This window comes from Idiotropiscis lumnitzeri, chromosome 1, assembly GCF_059441095.1.
Source record: "Idiotropiscis lumnitzeri isolate Australia: NSW breed Sydney's pygmy pipehorse chromosome 1, RoL_Ilum_1.0, whole genome shotgun sequence".
NCBI classification, from domain to species: Eukaryota; Metazoa; Chordata; class Actinopteri; order Syngnathiformes; family Syngnathidae; genus Idiotropiscis; species Idiotropiscis lumnitzeri.
Window position 1 is genome coordinate 4,267,483 of NC_142391.1, and position 14,945 is coordinate 4,282,427.

The following is a 14,945-nucleotide window of genomic DNA, read 5'->3' on the forward strand; positions in this document are numbered from 1 at the left end:
ATCAAAAGTGATCTGTTCTGAGATCGGCCAGTGAAATTGAACACCGCTGCAAATAGTGGGAGGTATTGACAAGACCAGACAGGAGTTTGGGAAACACCCTCAATATTTAAATCTTGAAGACAAATGTGCAGATTGCTAGCTCTGACGATTCGGTTCGACCTGGAATAACTTCCAGTTCACATATGTTAGTGAACACGCAAACGTGGACTATTCTGAAATTGTGGAATATGTGAAATGGCCAATAACGACAAAATTCAGCATAAAAATTGCAGTGTAGGAATAATCAGGTACAAAACACTACCAGCAGATACATCAAAATGGTTATTGACAACTGGCGGCCCGCAGGCAGCATGTGGCCTAAAAAAAAAAAAGGAAATGCATATTTTTGAATAAATTATGGGAGTTGAAAAAAAAAAAAATTTTTTGTCTGTGCTGTAATTGTCATTTGGTTGGGAAGTGGGTGGTCTTATGTCCCCCCCCAAAATCCCCGTAGCTCTGGTGAAGAATTGTGCCCCCCCCATCAATTACAGTAAGTGGCCCATCCATGAAATCCATGGCGTTGAGGGTTCAATCCCCAGTCGTCGTGACCATACTCCTGATGCTACGTCATCAGTCAATATTTGAGGTCATCGTGTGAAATGAGTACCGAAGGTAGAAAAGCGCTACGCAAGTAAGAGCCCATTTATATCACTTTTCTTCTGTAAGGTGCGGGTCTACCTGACAATGCGTCCGCTATTTTTGAAAAGTTCGCAGGCTGAGTGAGTTGAAACGCACAAAACACAACAGTCACACACATAAAATATAGATGTGTAGCTATAGATCTATACAAGGGGTGGGCAAACTTTTTGATAGGCGGGCCACAATGGGTTCTAAAATTTGACAGAGGGGCCGGACCGGAAAGTGAATGAAAGCATTACAACAATATATGTCTTTGAAAAAGCACAGTATTTTGAAAATAAAACATTTACAAAGTTTATTCATTTAAATTTTTTTTAATTCGGTGGGCCGGATTAAAACGATTAACGGGCCGCGTGTGGCCCCCGGGCCATAGTTTGCCCACCCCTGATCTATACTGTACTGTACTTGCGGCATGACACTTACACGATATATTCAGAGTACATATTTAATTATCAATAGTGACATCATTGTGTCTGTAAACAGGAAGGAGTCTCAAACACAAACGTGCACGGCATAGAAGACGTCACCTCCACGTGGGGAGAAAAACTCACAGAATATGTGTCATTTTTTTTTTTTTGCTGGACACAAGTCTTATGATAGTCGTCATTTAATATATGTATTTAAAAAAAAAACTGTCAAGTCTAGGAAAACAGTTAGCCCTCAGTTTAATATGTGTGCGTTGCGTCTCAGTTAACACGAGCAGAGTGTGGTGGGTGTTCTGAAACTCCACAAAGGCCAGCGGGTCTTGGAAGACCCAAAATAGCTAACTAAACTAAACTAAAAACTGAATACATATTATTATGAGTTGTTAAAATATTGATGCAACACGGCATTTCAATATGAATACAAATGAGTTCAGTTCAAATTGTTTATGTGCTAACCTCGAGGCTACAAGGGAGTTTTGGTGGCATATTTATAGTATTTTATTTTATTTTTTTATGCTATTAAATTGTACATTGTCCCCCATGCAAACACTCAACAAAATTATTTAATAAAAAAAAAAAGACATAAGTGTCGAGTAACCCTTCAAAGGGCGTTCGACTGAAATGTTTGAAAATCGTACAGTAAAAAAATAAAAAAATAATAAAATTATACTTAAAAAGAAAAGAGTAATTACCAAGGTATCATCTTGCACACTTTTCTCGTATGTTTTTCACTCTTTCTATACACTGTATGAATCTATAATCTATTTAAATATGTAATATGTTTTGACTATGTTAAAGCTCTCCAAAAAAGCTCTGAAAATAATTTTTTTTCAATTTCTAGGGAGAATTTAAGTATGTAAATAATTCTGAGCATGCTAACTAAACCCTTGAAAAACAAAACAAAAAAAAATTGTGAATTACTAGGGAGTGTAAAAATATATAAATAATCGTGAATATATTAAAACCTTAATTAAAAAAAAGGAAATTTAGATTCCAGAATGAGAATTAAAATTATAGGAAATAAAGCAATTTGAATAGGCTGCTAAAAAATGTATTTGTTATTTTTTTTTCACTCTCTTGGAATTGATAAAGTAAGGAAATAGCTTGGAATATGTTTAAGTCTTCATATAAGAATGATAAAAAAAAAAGTAAAAAAAAATAAAGCAATTTCAAAAGGATGATAAAAACAGTTTGGTGCTATGTTGATCTTGTAAGTGGTTCAGTCCAGTACGTGTCGCCCCCCCCCCCCCCCCCCAAGAATCCAAACCCACATCGCTATCTGGTCACCTGGGCTGGTATGGCACAGTTCAAAGGTCACACCTGGGTGCTGTAGGGCCTCGGTGGGGACGCCGGGCACACGTATCCCAACGGTAGCGGGGTCTCGTAGTACGTGTGGAAGCCCAGACGCTCGCCCCCGTTGAGCACCTGCGGGGCAGCACGGTGGATGTACGGCGAGCAGGCTCGGCACTGGGCGGCGCCGGCAGCGGCGGCGTCCAGCTGGTCCAAAGAGACGGGCGTGATGGCGGCCCCATCGTTGGCCAGCGCGTCGCACGTGTTGCACGGGAAGTGAGAGAGCGGGGCCGACGGCGGAACCGGGGCCGAGCCCGCGTCCGTCTCTGAGTCATTCTTCTTACAGCAGTAATACTGCGCGGAACACACAGGACGGTTGGCAAAATCAACATTATTCTTCTGACAAAATGAATTTTGGACCTGAATTTGCAACCTATTTTTGGTGGTTTTTCACAAAACATTACAACTTTTTTATGTTGCAATTTTTCTTTTCTCTTCATATGATTTTTTTTCCCAGGTGAAATTACTAAATTAGATTTTTTGCGTCAACTTACGATTTTTTTTGAAAATGTAACTTTATTTAATTTTTTTTTAAAAATGTGATAATTCTTAGTTTTTTAAATTCAGTTTCACAAATCACAACTCTATTTTAATAAAATTTGACCACTTTATTCCGATTGAATATTTTTTGCATATATTATATATATATATATTTTTTTTTTGCTCATAAAACTAAAACTCATTTTTGGTAAAGATTATGCCTCCCCCTCCTCAAAATAACGCAATCTGATTCTACTGATTTCAGGGATTTCGAAAAACACATTTCACCTTTGGAATTGGACTTTTTTTCACCGACAAATATTACATTATTTCATCGAATTTTAATTTTCTCTCAAAAATATCAAAATATTATTCTCAGAAAAATACAACTTTATTCTCCTATATTTAGTTTTTTTTCTCCCCAAAACAAATTCATCATTTTCATCAGGATGAGATTCTTTGTATCGTCAGTTTTATATATATATATATATATTTATATATATATATATACACAATACCTTTTGACTATCTTCCTTAAATTGGACATCTTTAAAACATCAATATTTTTGTATCCGCTTGATCTGAGGTTTTTACCTGCAGTCGACAGTAGCAGAGGACGGCGACAATGCACAGTAGTATGACACCGGCAAGAATTCCTCCTGCTATCACGATCGTTCCCGCTGACATTCGACCAAATCTCCATCAAACCCTGCGCACCATCGAAGAACAACAAAATATTGGCAACTTAGAAATATATGTTTGTGTCGGACTTAACATCCGTGACATGACGGCTAACAATAGAGTATACAGTCGCCTCCAAAGAGTAAATTCAATGAACTTAAAGTGAATAATTACATCTAATCCGTTGCTGCGTCAATGTTGGTCAAGTTGTTTGTTTTTTTTAGGCGGTAGTGGCTGTAAAAAGTTTGAAAACCACTGATGTAAGCAATCGGAAACTAAAAAGTAGCTGGATGCATGTAATATGTATAAAGGTTAAATTGTTTTAGGTTATAGTTAGTTTTTTTTTATTTATATAATTCAATTACGTAGTCTTTACAGCAATTTTGTTCGTTTTTAGACATTTTTTTTGTTTACTTTTTATTCGTTTTAAGTATTAGTTTTAGTTTTTAAAAAGAAAAATATTTGGCTTGTATTCAGGATGTCAAATTGTGCTTTGGCATATTTGTCAAGTGCAAGATTAAAAATAAAGTGTAATTAAGCAATTCTGAACTACTGATTGGTCTTCCCTCTTCGGTACAAAAGTACCAAAATACATTTAAAAAGAACCCGCGAAAGCTCACGCATGATATTAATGCCATTTTCACGACAACTATAGTTAGCTTTGTAGACGTCGTTTCAGTAAATTTAGTTTTCTTTAAAAAAAATAAATAAAAATGTTTCAAGAATGATTTTTTTTTTCAATTAGAATTTTTTTTTATTTCATTAGTTTAACCTACGTGTGAATGGATGAGTGGCTAACTCCTCTATTACATCAGTCTAATAAATTATAAATAGGCTAGTCCATGCCGATGTGGTTAAAAGCGATAGTGAGCCTCCTCTTCTTCTTCGTGTGTGGCAAGATAAGAGCTCAAACGTTGATGCAGTAATTATGAGGCCGCCGTGGCGGATTCCACCAACGCTAAAGGAATCGAGAAAGGAGCTGCTCGGAATAACACGCATGAGAAACAACTGAGCGTACAGTGGATAGAAAAAAAAAAAAAATCGGCAAATGTTTTCAGACAATTCATCTTCACAAGAAAAAAAAAAGATATTTGAAAAGGGGTGTGCGGATTTTGATATCCAATCTACATGTTTCATTTCAGCTCACTAGCGAGTTGATTATGCTCATTTCTTCAGATGTTGAACTGTGTCGGCGGAGATGTGTAGATGATGTCACAGTGTCGGAATTGTGGAGGTGAAGAGGTTTCACGCTCCTTGTCCACGGCACTATTTTTAGCTCGCCCCTCCATGGAGGTGTCATTTTTTTCATTAGCTCTCTCGGCGAGAAAATCACACACACATACACACACACACACACACACATGTAACAAAATTGACACCATCTGAATAGATATTTGATGAGGACAATGTGAGGCAGGCCTGCTTTTGTTGTGCATCGGTATACAGCGGTGATGTAGTGGCTTGTCTCCATCGTCTGGTTGCCAGGCAACCAGCTGTGCAGCCGAAAAAGCACTTGAAAGAGCTCAGTTAAAGGTGTCCCATAGGCTGAAAAGTCACTTTGGTGACAGAAAAATAAGTCATATGGGATGCCACTGAGTGAGGTGAGGTAGTTAATTAAAATAAATAAATAAATGGTGTCTAGCTTTTACGAAGTAAGGCTCGTTCACTAACAAGCTCTCACCTAATTGTGACCAAGCAAAGGTAGTGAGGTATCAAATATTATTAACTAATTATGGCTCGGCAGCGAACCAACTAGAAATCTACTTTGAACTAAGAAATGCTTATTCAAATTGTTGAAACGAACTAAGGCAAGGTAGTGAACAAAATAGCTAACTAAACTTGACATCACGTTTTAACTAACGAACAAACTAACTTTATTGTACTGAAAAAAAAAACTAAAAAAAAAAAAATCAAATTTGAGCTAACGTTGGTTTTTTAGCCAGATAAACAAAACATTTTAGCGACGAAACGCTAATTTGCAAACAAACTAGCCATCTCGTTTGAACTAAGTTGGGGTAGGTTGCTAAGAAAACAGCTACTTAATTTTAACTAACTACAGCTGGTGAGCTAATGAACTATATAGTTGTTAAGTTTGACGTATTTTATTTCGTGCTAACACTCGATGTAAAAAAATTGAGCCAATTCCACACACCATTTTCTTCAGTGTACCGACATTGCGCTAACCAAGTAAGAATTTAGTTTTGACGAAGTAAAGCTAATGGTCAGTCAAAGCAGCCATTTAGTTTTAACTAACAAACTAACTCACTAACTGTTGTTAAGCTAACAAAGTAGCCATATGGAAAGAAAGGACAGCTAGCTAACTAGCCATTTAGCCGTAAATAAAAAGGACCTTTAGCTAAGCTATTTAGTATAAATTAACTAAAGCTAGTACACACAAAAAAAACTGTACGCTAAAAGTGTAAGCTAACTAAAGTTAACCTGTTTATATAAAAAAAAAACAATCTAGCAAACAAAAGCTAAATAGATAGATTAAAGCAAAACGTAACAGCTAAACAAGACACGTGTAAAATAGAACAGAAAAATGTCTTGAGTTTAGTTCTCTTTTAGAGCTAGCTTGCTAACAAAGTAGCCATTCACGTGGATTTCAGTTGTCTTGTGTTTGGACTTGAGCGGTTGAGTTGTATTGAAGCCTGATAAACGTAAATGATTCAACATTTTCAATCAAATTCTAACCTATCCGCTTTACATTTTCCATAATAAAAACGATCAACACTTCAAAACGCTCCGCTTCTGAATAAAAGACGGTATACGGAGGAACACATAAGGATCAATTCTTCTTCTATAGCGAGCGAGAGCATTCTTAAATCATGATAGGAAGACGGCGAGCAGGGAATCACGGCGGCCTGCTTTGCAATTTTAAAACCCCACAGGCCTCAATTATTCACGTGGCGTTCCTGCAGACAATATTTTTCCATCAGGGGGCCAATTTAGACAGAACAAGAAAAAGACGACAACCAAAATGGTGAAATTGTGGCTGCTCGAAAAGTGTGGATGATTCGGAAAGGAGTGGGAAATGAAGGCCACATGCGAGATTAAAGGGGGGGGGGGGGTGTTCCGGGTTTGAAATTCTGGCTTTCTTGTCTGAAGTTTCTTCTACATGTCATCCATCTTCTTTGACTTATCCTGGGTTGGGTTGTGGTGGCTCAGAATTTCCTTTCCTCCAACCCTTCTGGAGGAATCCGAAGCTGTTCTCAGACCAGCCGGAAGAATGTCTCTGAATATAACATACAAAGTCTGCATCAATCCAGACGCGACACTTAATCTGCCTCTCGGTCTCCCGTTCCATCCTAACCTCACTCGTGAACAAGACTCCAAGAAACGTGAACTAGTCCACTTGGGGCGGGATCTCATTCGTCACCCGGAGAGGGCACTCGTCCCCGACTGAGGACCATGGTCTCAGATTTGGAGGTGTTGATTTTCATCTCAACCGCGAACGACCCACTCCAGTCACCAGTGCCACATAATGTGCAAAAATCGGAGATGCTACAGACACTGCGGCCACCATACCGAAACCCCCTCAACACCTGGACTGCACCTAGAAATTCGGTCCACGAGGTTCTGAACATCGTCTGTGACAAACGGCAGCCTTCGCAGAGTCCAACCCTCACCCGACACCAATTACAACTTACCAAACTGACATTGGTCCGACAGGGACCCAACAGCCCATATCAGGGAATTCAGTACCGCATAAACTCGCAATGTCCCAAGTCCTCCACGGAAAACAAAATTAATGGCGCACTGCTTCTGCCTCCTGAGACACCGGATAGTAGACCAGAATTTCCTTGAAGCCGTCCACAGGTTTTTGCCAAAGCTGTATTCTGCTTGGTCACCCAGTAGCGATCAGATGCCCCGGGAGTCCAGCAGGCCAAAAAACGTACACAGAAATGTCAAGTGAGGGTGTTTACTGGTTTTAGATCATTCTTACGTTATATTCGGTTTAAATGTGCTGAATTCCGTAGACTGCTCATGACCTGCACTCCACATTTGCAATTGGACACAAGACATGCACAACAGGGGTCATCAGGGTCCAATTGTGACAACCACACATGAAGACACGACAATTTGAACACAAACGCACCCACACCTCTTTGCGAGGACAAGAGAATAAAGCCCCAATATCTGACTTGGACTATTTCCTGAACTCCAGAGCATTTGAAGACTATCGGAACAAATTTGGATCAGTTGTTGAGTCTTTATTTGAACATTTTCCTTCAATATAAAAACAAACACGTATTGAGTAGGTTTTGTTAATTAAGGGTTTATTCCCTAGTAATTCGCATTTTCTTGAGAGCTAAATTTCAACAACAGGACTTTTGATCATGTAAAAGTTCAGTGGGCTAGATTAAAGAATAGAATGCGATGAACGTCTTAGATTATGCCTTGTACTCTCTGCACTTGAGTACATTTTGTCAAACTCCCTCAGCAACTGTATGACAAAATGTGCTCTTGTTTTGGAATATTTCATTAAAGTCTACCCACCTGAATTAGCATCAAGTTGAGTTTTTCTATACTAAACAATTTTATTAAAGAAATTAATGGAATCCACTGAAAATGTTACTTTCGAGTAAAAATGAAAAACAGCTCCAAAGCACAGAGTTGCAAATCTAATGACGGACAAATTGTAAAAAAAAATGTGCCCATCAAAATGAACTTAAGCGCACATGTTACATCACTGATTGGCCTCATTGTTCCGCAGCTCATCTGGATGCGCAAAACATTTACTCTTACCTTTTCACGCAAAATCTCTGCAACCGGTTTCTTCTCGCAAGCTCGCTCTACACGAACCAGAACCATCTCGTCGTTACCCGCGCGCACGACATCCTCTATTTTGCCGCTGCTTCACTGCCAAGAGCCGGCGAGGACCTGTGGAAAACCTCGGAGGGGGGGCGTCCTCCGTGACCAACGGGAGACTAGGCGGCGGCAGGCCGGCTCAGAGTCGCTCCTCCTCGGCATGGCTGAGGCTCGCGCCCCGCTCCCTGGTGGTGGTGCTGGAAGTCGTGGGGGACGCTCGGTCACACATTAGCGGTGGTCCCGGCGGGGCGGTGTTAGGAGGAAACGGCTGGAACAAGAAGTGTGACGTTCAGCAGGTGCAGGGTTTCTTTAAAGCAGTCCGCAGATTTGTGATTATTTGAATACATTAAAATGGCCGAGAATACAAAACATACGGAGGATTTTAAAACCTTGAATGTCTGAAAACACATTTTATTCTGGCATTGTAGTGTTTCTGTTTATTTGATTCATATTCAAGAATATTTTATAGATTCATTGCACAATTATTGCTGATTGTAAGATTTTTTTTGCGATGTGCAAATGTTAAAGTTTAAAAATATATATGGCCAATGTTGGATACAATCCTGGTTAAGGTCCAATAAGAACATTGTTTTGTTCCCCGACTACAATACCACTTGAATCCTCAAGAGGCAGCAGTGAGTCAGTTGGAAAGAATAATCACAAATATACAGGCAAAATTTTTGGCCTCCTTCGGGTAAATAGAAGAGACACTCACAATTCAATGAAAAATCTAGGTTATGCCAAATTACACAATAGCACCCCTCCCAAACACACACAATATTAAAAAGAAAGTAATAATTATATAACCTGGAGGAATAGCCAATGTGTTCTTGGGCTGCTCTGCGACATCCAGCACTTGGTGTCTTGAATCGATACAGGGGTGCAAAGAAAGGCATTCTGCAGCCAAATGATCGCTGGGGGTCTGTCTGTCACGGCTCCAGGACGCCACCTGGCGGTTGAATGCTTACACAACATAGTCACATTGAGCATAATGGGAATATTTCCCTGTAGCTCAACTAGCTTTGAAGCTAGCACAGCAATGCTAAAGGTGAGCAACATAGGGAGTTGGAAAATTATCAAGGGAATCGCCACTGCGTGAATGTGCACACACACAGGTTCAATGTGCAAAAATGATTCCTTTCACTGAGCGCACATGTGTCAAACTCAAGGCCCGGGGGCCAGATCTGGACCGCAACCTCATTTTATGTGGCCCGCAAAGGGCAAATCATCTGCATCAACTTCCTGTTTCTAGCATATTTTATTCACTTTTAACATCACTGAGACATGAGATATTGCCATTTATTTGTTACCAATCCTCCCCTTTTAAAATAAATTGAAAAATTGTTGAACAATTACTTACTAGCTTCTGATTTCAAAACTGGCTTTCCAATCAATTTATATGGATTCACAGTCATACCGGCCCTCTGAGGGAAACCACAACTACGATGTGGCCCGTCCACAAAAATCAGTTTGACAACCCTGACTGAGAGTATTCCTTGGCACGCTTCATTCCACAGCAAAAAATAAATAAGTAAAAAAAATAAAAGCAGGTCAGCTCATTAGTGACCACTATTTTGGGGAAAGAGGGGCAGCTCTCGAATGAAAGCATTGATGTCCAAGATGGCGATGGCGCCCGCCATCTTGGGCGAGGTTTCCAGGAAGGTGAGCCTGGACACCTCGTCGTAAGTCGAGCCGCCCTCGCCCTCGCCCGGAGCGGGGAGTCCACCCGCTTCGTCGGGGTAGTCGCCCTCCTTGGTACCGAAGCCTACCACCTGTCCGAAGGAAGGAAAAGCAGTGCGGTAGGGCGGAGCGATTTGATGACGTGAGCAATTGATTAAACTCAGAAATCACTTTCATGCAAATAAATAAATAAAAATCTGAAATTTGTTTTATTACTATATTGCCCGGCACTGGCGAGCGGTTTGCTTACGTGAACGCTGAGTCTGCGGCTGTTGGGCCCTCGATGGTAGTGGTAAAAGGAGAGCAGCTCGTCGCGGCTTATCTGCTTCAAGGCCTTGACCTGAACACAGAGGGAAAAAAATGTCCTTTGAATATCGTTTTTATAAGAAGAGGGGGAAAAATGGATATCATACAGGTGTGTGTTGCTTCAATAAAAGATGATTCAATACACATCTGGGGAACAACATGCTTTGATTGAGAGGGATTACGATTCGATTCATTATGGTTTGGCTCAATTTGAGAGGTTATGATGCAATATGTTTCATGTTGTCATTTGACATGGAATGAAATTGTCAAAACTGTAAAAGTGGCATTTCCTCCAAAGAGACATGCCTCCAAGCGAAGACGATTCCATACGTATCTCAGTAAATTTCCAAGTGTGATGATTCGATTTGGTTCGATTCGATACATCCGTTGAATCAAAATCGATTTTCCAATTGAATTTTCTTTTGTTACACCCCTAGGATATCATAAAAAAAAACATCAACAGAACGTCACACGAAAATTTTATGCGCCAATCATGGAATATTTGGAGGAAAAAAATGAGTCATTTTATTTAGGAGGAATTACGGTGATTTAAGATGTAATATGTTAAAAAAAATCTGCAAAGATGTTCCAGGGTGGACGACTGGTTTGCACGACGGCCTCACAGTGCAGAGGTCGTGGGTTTGATTCTGGCTCCGGCCTTCCTGTGTGGAGTTTGCATGTGCTCCCCATGCCTGCGTGGGTTTTCTTCGGGTGCTCCGGTTTTCTCCCACATTCCCAAAAAAATGCGTGACAGGTGGATTGGACACTCGAAATTAATAATAATAATAATAATATTGCCTTTATTAGTCCCACAATGGGGAAATTCGAGATTCGAACCCAGGCCTCCTGGGGAGACTGGGTCCTGAACGCGGCGCCTTAGACCACTCGGCCATCCCGCTAGGTGTGATTGTGAGCGCGGATGGTTGTCCGTTTAGGTGCGTCCTGCGATCGGCTGGCAACCCGTTTAGGGTGCACCCCGCCTCCTACCCGATGTCAGTTGGGATCGCCTCCAGCACGCCCGCGACTCTCGTGAGGATAACCGGCTTAGATAATAAATGGATGAACATGCTCCACCTGCTGGATTTAGTGGGCCTGGCTGTGCGTCACCTCTCTGTTGAGGTGGTCAAACATGTATTGCTGTGTGACCACCTCGGTCCAGTTTCTGTCCACCTCCTCGCCCAGGTATGTGTCCTCATACTCCTTCAGCTTCATCAGAGTCCGCACCTGTACGCACACACGGAGGGAGAGACAAACGCGCACACACACACACGCGGATTTTAAAATACTCACTTTCATATTGTGACTGACAGTTTTGAGAAACTTTGTGGGTAGGAATGATTCCTCCTATTCTGACTCACACGCACGCACGCATGCAGGCACACTCACCTGAGCGCCGAAGGCCTCGTCAGTGAGCGCGTCGAGCGTCTCTCCAAACGAAGCGAAGAATTCTTCGATTTTTAACTCGGCCAGCTCCGTACTGAGAACAAACACATTGTTCACAATTCATATTAATTATCTTTTTTTTGGGGGGGGGGGGGCTGTTATCTTCACACCTTAACAAGCGTCACTCGGGATTTTGAGTTGACATCCAGGTTACATACACTTAAACGAGGGCTGAACAATGAAGGGTTTTCAAATCGACATTGCAATTTTGTTCATTGATATTGCGACCAGTTCATTTGACGTTTTTTACATTTACATTCATTATCACGGTGCTCGAGAATAACTTTTTGCAATGGTGCGCCTATCTTTTTTTTTTTTTTCTTTGGTTCAACCAGCACAAACGTTTGGTGCGCCCAAATTTTCTACTGCGTTTTTTTTTTTTGACTGTTAAATAACAGGGCGGCACGGTGGACGACTGGTGAGCACGATGGGCTCACAGTGCAGAGGTCGTGCATTGAATTAGTTGTCAATTGGTTCCACAGCTATATCTAATGGGCAAGGTTGGGAGGGGTATCTTCGAAATGAATTCCGATATACCGTATTTTCCGGACGATAAGCCGCTACCTTTTTCCTAGATTTTGAAACACGAGGCGAATACAACGATGCGTTTTGTTTTTTGTGAAGTTTTTTTCACCACTAGGGGCGCTCTCCAGTTCAGAAAATACGCTAAATAAATCTTGATAATTTTTCTCTTGGGTCTGCTCTGTTTTAATTAGCAAAGTTGTTGCCATGTTAAAAGGCACCATATATATATATATATATATATATATACAGTGAAACCCCGGTTATCGCGGTTAATGGGGACCGAGACCACCCGCGAAAACTGAAAATCCGCGAAGTAGCGGCGCCCCTTCAAAAATGCTTAAAAAAACCTATACAGGTATACAGTATACCCCCCTGTATACAGTACACCATATAGAATCCGGGTAGAGAGAGAGAGTGAAATTCATGTTATAACAAAAAAAAAAAAATATTATTTTTTTTATTCCCCAGCCATTATTTTTGTATTTATTCAATTACTTCTTTTTGTATTTATTTAATTACTTCGACTTTTACCTGCTGGTACGCCGTCCGGTGTGCCCTGTGAATGTTATGATCCTCCAGCGGAGCTGGAGGATGGGGCAGGACTCTCCAAACACAGACACGGGAAAAAAGGTGGTGATACAAAGATATTTATTATAATCACAATATAGTCAGTATCCAATAACAATCTAGGACTATGAGGGTCTATCGGCTATAATATATATAATACCAATCTATCGGCGGAAAGAATGTAAAGCGCTGGTGGAACACTCGCACCAGGAAAAGGGAATAACTATAGAACGAAAAACGCTTGCAAAAGGCAAGGAATGACTAACGAAGATTGCTTACCACGGAAGGATAAGAGGAGACCAATCATCGACAGTAAAAGAGAAGAGAAAACGAGCCGAGCTGTAGCTGATAACGAAATGAAAGAAAAACGCGACAAGAAACACTTGAACAAGATAACGATCGAAGTACGGGAGCATGAGCAAGTAGGATAACAATCCGACGCCAGGTAGTCAGTGTAGGTGGATTATATAGTGAGTGTAATCAGTGAGTGAATGGGAATCCGGTGCGGGGCTGGTGGGCGCGTCTCGCAGCAGCTGACGGCATGGCGCGAGACGATCGCTGGAGGAACGCCCACACAGCTGAAAAAACAAAAACACACGCGGCATGACAGGCACGGATCATGACAGTGAAATGAAAGGTGGCATTCTTCATTTATTTATTTATTCATTCATAACTGACAGCCTTGCGCTCCGCTCGTGCCCGGGCGGAAGAGGTGCTCCTCTTCGGCTTAATCGTCACGCACGCCGGACCTGCTCCCCCGAAGCGTGTCTCTGTTCGGTTGAACTCGGTTTCATTTCGCCCCGCTCGTGCCCCGGGCGGAAGTTGCTCCTCTTCGGCTTAACTGCCACGCACGCCGGCCGGCCTCCTCCGGAGCTCCCATTCGGTTAAACTTAGGGGCCGCTTGGCACCGCCCGTGCCCGGGGAAGGTGCTCCTCTACGGCTTAACTGCCGCGCACGCCGGCCGGAGCTCTGGTACGGTCCGAACCGCGCGAAACCTCGCCCCCGATCGTGCCCGGGGGAACGTGCTCTTCTTCGTCCACTCTCCTCTTCGCCCACGCTCTTCTTCGGCGCACGCCGGCCGTCTAACCGCTCCAGCGTCCCGTCGTGCCGCTCGGCGAAACTACAATGCCCCCGCGGAGTGGAGCGAATGGAGAGCCCCGATTGTGCCCGGGCAAAAAAGTTTTTAATTTTTGAATATTTTTTAGACCCGCGAAGCACTGAACCCGCGAAAGGTGAACCGCGAAGTAGCGGGGTTTCACTGTATGTATATATATATATATATATATATATATATATATATATACATATATATATATATTTTTTTTTTTTTTTTTTTTTTTTTTTAAATATTTCTTTCTCTTTCTCTTTTTTTTGCTTCTATATACGGGTGTGCTTTATAGTCCGGAAATTACTGTCGTTAATAGCTACCTTTTAAAAATGTAGTGAGTAATCTAATCCAAGTACCAAATTATTATGGTAATGTATTTGATTACTTTTTATTACCTACCATGAGTAATTGATACCCATTGAAAGATGCATCTGTCTATCTAGCCTTGTAAAATTAGATTTTTTTTTTAAATACTTTTTTTTAACATTTAACGAACACTTGAAGCGTGGTCATCGCACAAAAGTTGCCGTTCAACTGTGGCGAACATTTGTAAATGTTTTGCCAACTCACCTGTACTTGGTGGCCTGCGTTTTCACTGTGATGGAGAAGCCCAGAACGCCACAAGTGTTTCTGCAGGAGGCGTAGACATGGTACCTGCAACGGTAAAAATAAACAAAATCAATAAATGACAAGAAAATATGAAAGCCGATGAGAGACGCTTCAAAGTCATTTTGTTCCATGAGGAATGACAAACTAAGGGACACACCCCAGTGTTTCTTTGGTGCGAAGGAAGTTAAAACAAGGCTCTTGCATAAGCATCTGAAAGAGAAAAAAAACAAAAAACAATATGAGGTATAAGTACTGGTTTAAAGCTGTGAGATCGATGCAGG

At 41.3% G+C, this 14,945-nt stretch overlaps 2 protein-coding genes across 2 annotated transcripts in view; both read right to left on the minus strand.

Moving 5' to 3' along the window:
- Positions 1 to 2,355: 2,355 nt before the first annotated feature.
- On the minus strand, positions 2,356 to 8,631 carry LOC148342847 (protein FAM163A-like). Its single transcript, XM_088311599.1, has 3 exons — positions 8,364 to 8,631; positions 3,528 to 3,642; positions 2,356 to 2,747 (listed from the first exon to the last, which is right to left on the minus strand). The coding sequence occupies exons 2-3, from the start codon at positions 3,618 to 3,620 to the stop codon at positions 2,418 to 2,420; spliced, it is 423 nt and encodes a 140-aa protein (XP_088167725.1). The 5' UTR covers positions 3,621 to 3,642; positions 8,364 to 8,631; the 3' UTR covers positions 2,356 to 2,417.
- A 1,354-nt stretch (positions 8,632 to 9,985) lies between these two features.
- Positions 9,986 to 14,945, minus strand: part of LOC148342848 (nardilysin-like) — a 31,313-nt gene continuing 26,353 nt past the window's right edge. The window contains exons 26-31 of the mRNA XM_088311610.1: positions 14,822 to 14,874; positions 14,626 to 14,709; positions 11,799 to 11,889; positions 11,520 to 11,636; positions 10,357 to 10,446; positions 9,986 to 10,198 (exon numbers count right to left, since the gene is read on the minus strand). Coding sequence (XP_088167736.1) covers positions 9,986 to 10,198; positions 10,357 to 10,446; positions 11,520 to 11,636; positions 11,799 to 11,889; positions 14,626 to 14,709; positions 14,822 to 14,874 — 648 coding nt within the window. The remainder of the gene's footprint in view (positions 10,199 to 10,356; positions 10,447 to 11,519; positions 11,637 to 11,798; positions 11,890 to 14,625; positions 14,710 to 14,821; positions 14,875 to 14,945) is intronic.

Excerpts from the sequence above, each read along its gene's own strand:
- LOC148342847 (XM_088311599.1), bottom strand. The coding sequence starts at position 3,620 with ATGTCAGCGGGAACGATCGTGATAGCAGGAGGAATTCTTGCCGGTGTC. Across the intron at positions 2,748-3,527 it reads TCTGCTACTGTCGACTGCAG|TATTACTGCTGTAAGAAGAA; the intron begins GTAAAAACCTCA and ends TGTTCCGCGCAG.